The sequence below is a fragment of the Mirounga leonina genome, unplaced genomic scaffold (genome assembly GCF_011800145.1).
Source record: "Mirounga leonina isolate KUSES-001 unplaced genomic scaffold, KU_Mleo_1.0 Mir_94, whole genome shotgun sequence".
NCBI classification, from domain to species: domain Eukaryota; kingdom Metazoa; phylum Chordata; class Mammalia; order Carnivora; family Phocidae; genus Mirounga; species Mirounga leonina.
This window is the reverse complement of record NW_023270855.1, coordinates 53017846-53024834: the sequence shown is the minus strand read 5'-3', so window position 1 is coordinate 53024834 and position 6989 is coordinate 53017846. Positions and strand designations below refer to the sequence as shown.

Genomic DNA, 6989 nt, shown 5'->3' with positions numbered 1-6989 from the left:
AGACCCACACATACATGATCAGTTGATCTTGATAAAGCTGTCAAGATAACTTGATGAGAAAAGGAGAGTCTTTCTGACAAATGGGATGGAAAAATTATGCATTTATATGCAAAAATAAATAAATAAACCTTGATCCTTACCTCACATCATATATAAAAAGTAACTCAAAATAGATTACAGACCCAAACCTAGAATGAAAACTATAAAGCTTCTAGATGAAAACATAAGAGAAAAATCTCTGCACCCTCTTTTTAGGCCAGTATTTCTTGGTAGGACACAAAAAACAGATCATCCAAAAAACGACAAACTGAACTTAATCAAAATGTCGAACTTTGGGTCGGCCTTTCCATGATACCAATAGGAAAATGAAAATACAAGCCACAGACTGGGAGAAAACATTCTCAAAGCACATATCTGATAAAAAGACTTGTATCCAAGAAAATATTAAAAACTCTCACAACTCAATATGATAAACAAGGTGTTTTTCCCCCCATGGGTAAAAGATTAAACACTTTACCAAAGAAGTTATACAAATAGCAAGTAACTATGTTCAGTGTCATTAGTGATCAGAGAAGTTCAAATTAAAACTGCAATGAGAGGCACTCCCACTAGAATAACAAAAAAAATTAATTAATTAAAATTAAAAATAAAAGATAAGATATGACAATACCAAAAGTTGGTGAGGATTGTGTAGCAATTAGAACGCTCCCACACCTGCTGAAATAGTGTGGCCATTTTTTAAAACAGCTTGGCAGCTTCTTATAAAGTTAATAAATACATACATCTTATATGATACAACTATTTCACTTTCCCACAGAAATATAAGGGCAGGGACTGTGTTTTTGTATTTCTCATCACTGTTGTTACAGATTCCAACATGGTGCTCGCACATAGCTAGTGCAAACGTTTGTTGAATGAATAAGGAAAGCCTGTTTGACTCTTTGATGAAGCCCCAGTTTGAAGTATTTTCTGGTCTGCAGACCCTCTTTACCTAACTCCGAGAAAGAATGTAAGGAATCCAGTTTGGGAAATGCTGGTGTAAGCTCATCCTGGAAGACAATCCCAAATTGGTCACAGAGAGACGGGGTCTCTCTCAGAATCCATGACAGGTGAGGGGACCCTGGGCGGTGGAGACTTCATTAGAGTTCAAACAGATTGCTCAGCTCACCTACCACACCTGTCAGTACACTTTAGAAAGTTTAACACTCTCAAGCACTCTTTACATATGGCTTGGACAACTGGTTGACCATTTAGGAAAATAATCAGTTCAAACCCTACCACACATCATATAACAAAATAAATCCCAGATTGATGAAAGGATTAAGAGTAAAAAGATGAAGTCATAAAATAAATTGATGTAAAAATATTTGCAACATAAATGACAATGGGCATAATATCTTTAATATATAGGGAACATCTAAAATGGGTGGGCAAAGTACGGCTCACTGCTTGTTTTTGTATGGCCTGCAAACTAAGAATGGTTTTGACATTTTAAAATGATTTTTAAAAATCAAAGGAAGAGGGGTGCCTGGGTGGCTCAGGCGGTTGAGTGTCTGCCTCCGGCTCAGGTCATGATCCTGGAGTCACGGGATCAAGTCCCGCATCGGGCTCCCTGCTCAGCAGGGGGTCTGCTTCTCCCTCTGACCCTCTTCCCTCTCGTGCTCTCTGTCTCTCACTCTCTCTCTCAAATAAATAAATAAAATCTTTAAAAAAAATCAAAAGAAGAATATTTGACAATATCTGAAAATTATATGTAATTCAAAATTTCAAAGGGGGCCTGGGTGGTTCATTTAACAAACATTAAGTGCCTGACTCTTGATCTCAGCTCAGGTCTTGATCTCAGGGTCATGAGTTCAAGCCCCTGCTTTAAAATTTTTTTTTCTTTTTTTTCTTAAAGATTTTATTTATTTATTTGTCAGAGAGAGAGAGTGAGCTCAACCAGGGGGAGTGGCAGGCAGAGGGAGAAGCAGGCTCCCCACTTGAGCAAGGAGCCCAATACGGGACCGGATCCCAGGACCCTGGGATCATGACCTGAGCTGAAGGCAGATGTTTAACCAACTGAGCCACCCAGGCATCCCTAAAAAAAAAAATTTCATGTGTCCATCAATAAAGTTCTATTGGAACACAATCATGTCCACTGATTTACATGATGTCTGATTGCTTTTGAGTTATGATGGCAGGGTTGGGTAGTCACAACACAAACTGCATGGCCTGCAAAGCCAAAAATATTTACTAACTGACCCTTTATAGAAAAAGGTAAGGGGGGGCCTGACTGATAGTCAGTAGAGCATGCAATTCTTGATCTTGGGGTTGTAGGTTTGAGCCCATGTTGGCTGTAGAGATTACTTAAAAATACAATCTTAAAAAAGAAGTTAAGAACACATTGATATTAGGTCATGAAATCAGAGCCTCAAACCATTCCACCAGAGTTTGAGAGTGAGAATGTGCAGGAGTGGGGGAAAGGGACACAGGAAAAGGGAGAAGCAGGACCCCCGCTGAGCAGGAAGCCTGATGCGGGGCTCATCCCAGGACCCTGGGATCATGACCTGAGCCAAAGGCAGACCCTTCACCGACTGAGCCACCCAGGCACCCCTCTGAGTTTCTTATTTAAAAAGTCAGACCACTGACCAAGTCACTTCATCATCCTGTGCCTCAGTTTACTTATAAAGTGAAGAGCAAAGTAGGATTGTTGCACACAATAAATTAAAACATTAAATTAAAAAAAATTGCATTGAAACACTTAGAATGGAACCTGGCACACGATATCACTATATGGATGTGAGCCATTCTGTTTTCAATCATAGATATTTTAAAATTGCAATCCTGCCTAGTGTTTTCAAGTGTTCTAAGAAGCAAGACTTTGCATCCATTCCCAGGGATGTGTACCACCTTTTCCAGGGCAACTTGTCAAGTATTTCTACATCTGAGATATTTTTGTAAGAACACAAGCAGGGAAACAATAAATATGTGCTTGTTCATTCATTTCTTCACTAATGAATTGGGAGTAGCATAAGGAATTCACCACAGAGGCACAGAGATTAACATACAAGGATATGCATCCCAGTTTCCTGTATAACAGAGGAAAGTTGCAAACAACCCAGCAGGAAAGGACAGGTTAAATAATTACGCAGCCATGGGGGCAAGGGAGAGGGGGAGGTGTCATGCTTTAAAAGAATATTTAACAAGATATATTCTGGGGCTTTAGAAAATCATTGAAATAATACAACTTTATTGTAAAAGCCTCAAATAACAGAAAAGTAAAAAATACAGAAATTCCCCCTTAAACTCTCACCCTGCCTCTTCTTTCTAAGAGGGACCCACTGTCAATTGTCTGGAAGAAATTTCCAAGGTGTCTGGTTACATACTTGTGTCCATTCTATGACATAAATGCACTCATACTGTCCTCAATGTTATGTGTTGTTGTTGTTTTTTCCCATGGAGCAAGGTATGGAGGGATTTTTCCATGTCAATGAATATAAGTCTGTCTCATTCTTTTTAATGGCTACAGAGCGTTCTCATAGCATGCCATGCCCTAATTTGTCTAACTATGCCCCTATTGTCAGTCATGGAGACTGTTTGCCATGTTTCACTTTTACAAGCAACAGCATCATTGCAAGCCAGACTGTGATGAGCACGCATCGTTAGGCACACGTACTTACAGGCTCAATTGTTGGATGGAGAGTGGCAGGGTCCAAAGTTAGGTGCTTTAAATATTTTGTTCCACCATAGCCAAATCCCTTCCCAAAAAGTTTCAACAATTTATGCTTCCCCTGTCCAACAGTGTGGCGACGCTCATTATCCATCCAATTCTCCATAAGACTCGATGTTTTTGATATTTTTAACATTTGCTAAATGAAAGAATAAGAATTCAAATTTGTCCCATTACTAGTGAGACTAAGCATGCTGTTGTTGTTACTTATTTATTCATTTGCTCTTTATATGTCTAGCCTGTTTGTTTTTTGTTTTAAAGACTTTATTTGAGAGTGAGAGAGAGCACAAGCGGGGCGGGGAAGAGCAGAGGGAGAGGGAGAAGCAGGCTCTCCATTGAGCAGGGAGCCCCGACTCAGGGCTCCATCCAAGTACCCTGGGATCATGACCCAGGCCGAGGACAGATGCTTAACTGACTGAGCCACCCAGGCACCCCTACGTCTAGCCTGTTTACATAGTCTGGCTGCCAACCTGGACTATATAAGGAGGCATACTGATGTAAGGTTAGGAGTATGGACCCTGGGGCCAAGCTGCTCTGATTCAGGCTCTGCTGTGTGATCTTGAACAAGTCACTTAAACTCTCTGTGTCTCTTGTTCTCATTTGTAAAGATAATAATGGTATCTACCTCATAGGGTTGAGGATTAAATTACTTTTTACATAGAAAGCACCTGGAACAGTGCCCAGGATGCCGTAAGCATTCAATAAACATTAGCAATTATCTGCACTTTGCCTATACTTTATATTGCAAATATTCCTTCCAGGCTGCTGCTTGGGTTGGTCTTTTGTCTTTATTCATGATGACATGTTTTCATGTCATCAGATCTGTCCACCTTTTCTTTCACAGCTCTGAGTTTCAATAAAAGCAAAAACGGGTCATTTAAACTGAACATAGAGTGGGCGCCTGGATGGCTCAGTCGTTAAGCGTCTGCCTTCGGCTCAGGTCATGATCTCAGGGTCCTGGGATCGAGCCCCACATCGGGCTCCCTGCTCTGAGGGAAGCATTGCTTCTCCCTCTCCCACTCCCCCTGCTTGCGTTCCCTCTCTCGCTGTGTCTCTCTCTGTCAAATAAATAAATAAAATCTTAAAGAAAAACACAAACTGAGTATAAAGTAACAAACTGGGAAATGAGAAGAAAATATTAATAGTGTTTGTGTCTAGGGAGTGGAATGCAGATGACTTATTTTCCTTTTTTTTATATTCTGTATACTCTGAATGCTCTACTGACCATATATCATGAATATATATTTCCAAATGAACACACATTACCTTTATTTATTTTATTTTATTATTATTATTTTTAAGGAATTTATTCATTTGACAGAAAGAGACAAAGCGAGAGAGGGAACACAAGCAGGGGGAATGGGAGAGAGAGAAGCAGGCTCTCCACTGAGGAGGGAGCCGGATGCGGGGCTCAGTCCCAGGACCCTGGGCTCATGACCTGAGCCGAAGGCAGACGCTTAACGACTGAGCCACCCAGGCGCCCCTATGCTTTATTTATTTTAAACACACCAGTAGGCGCGCCTGGGTGGCTCAGTCGTTAAGCGTCTGCCTTCGGCTCAGGTCATGATCTCAGGGTCCTGGGATCGAGCCTCGCATCGGGCTCCCTGCTCAGTGGAGAGCCTGCTTCTCTCTCTCCCATTCCCCCTGCTTGTGTTCCCTCTCTTGCTGTGCCTCTCTTTGTCAAGTAAATAAAATATTTTAAAAAAAATACATAGCAGCTTAAACTATAAAAAAAATAAAATAAAATAAACACACCAGTAACACTTTGGTTTCTCTTCAGATCGCATAAATCTTTCGCCTTTTAAACACACCAGTAATCATTTTATAATGAGAAAAAGCACACCCTCCCCAGTGCACGTTGTTTAACCATAAAGGACAAAAGAAAGCAAAGAGTTAGCCAACTGCTGCCCACACTTAAGGCTCCCTCAGTCCGCAGTAGAAAGCTCCACCCCTGAAATCTTCACAACGGGGGCCAGACACCCAACTATCACAGCAAGATCGCCCCCTGGTGGCAGAGAAATAAGAGGCTGATCCAGGAAAGGTGTGTGTGTGTGTGTGTGTGTGTGTGTGTGTGTGTTGTGTCCTCTTGTAAGTTCTGTTTCATCTTATTTTAATCACAAAGGAACCCTTTGAGTCAGGGACTAAAATTATGTAAAAGACCCAGGTGAGAAAAGGAAGTTACCTGGCTGGCGAAGGGCAAAATCTCCCCCAACTCTGAGAAAATCCAGGTCCCCATTTTTTTGTTTGTTTTGTTTTGTTTTTATTTATTTGACAGAGAGAGATAGCGACAGCAGGAACACAAGCCGGGGGAGTGGGAGAGGGAGAAGCAGGCTTCCTGCCGAGCAGGGAGCCCGATGTGGGACTCGATCCCGGGACTCCGGGATCATGACCTGAGCCGAAGGCAGACGCTTAACGACTGAGCCACCCAGGCGCCCAAGGTCCCCGTTTTGAATTACCCTAAATCTTCCGCTCCCAAAGGTTCCCACTCAAGTCTGTGGATCTAATTCACATACCATGCAATTCACCCATGGAAAGTGTACAATTCAGTGGGCTTCAGTGTATTCAATCCCAAGACCCTGACCTGAGCTGAAGGCAGCTGCTTAACTGACTGAGCCACCCAGGCATCCCTTATTTGGCCTTTAAAAAGAAAGAAATCCTGAATTTCTGAGATGGGGGGAACCTGAGTGGCTCCTGGGATCAAGTCCTGCATCGGGCTCCTTGCTCAGCGGGGAGTCTGTTTCTCCCTCTGCTGGCTGTTCCCCCTGCTTGTGATCTCTCTCTCTCTGACAAATAAATGAAACCTTTAAAAAATTAAGGTAAAAAGAAAGAAATCCTGTCATTTGCAATAACATGAATGAAACTGCAGGGCATTATTCTAAGCAAAATAAGTCAGACAAAGACAAACACTGTAAGGCATCACTTACATGTGGAATCTTAGGGGGGGGGAAGTTGACTTCATAGAAACAGAGAATAGAAAAGTGGTTGCCAGGGGCTGGGAGATGGAGAAATAGGGAAAGGTTGGTAAAAGGGCACAAACTTTCAGTTATAAGATGAATAAGGTCTAGGGATCTGATCTATAACATGATGACTATAGTTGATAACGCTGTATTGTATTATTGACATTTGCTAAGAGTAAAACTTAAATGTACTCACAAAAAAAGAGGGGGGATAAATATGTGAGGTGAGGGACATGTTAAATAACTCAATGGGGGATCCTTTCACAATGTGTGTGTGTATATATATATATATATATATATATATATATATATATATATATATA

General features: G+C 41.4%; 1 protein-coding gene across 1 annotated transcript in view; it reads right to left on the bottom strand.

The window, feature by feature from the left end:
* Window positions 1-3209: 3209 nt before the first annotated feature.
* PNPLA6 (patatin like phospholipase domain containing 6) overlaps window positions 3210-6989 on the bottom strand; it is a 30444-nt gene continuing 26664 nt past the window's right edge. The window contains exon 33 of the mRNA XM_034998438.1: window positions 3210-3848. Within this exon, the coding sequence (XP_034854329.1) occupies window positions 3796-3848 (53 nt within the window). The 3' untranslated portion in view covers window positions 3210-3795. The remainder of the gene's footprint in view (window positions 3849-6989) is intronic.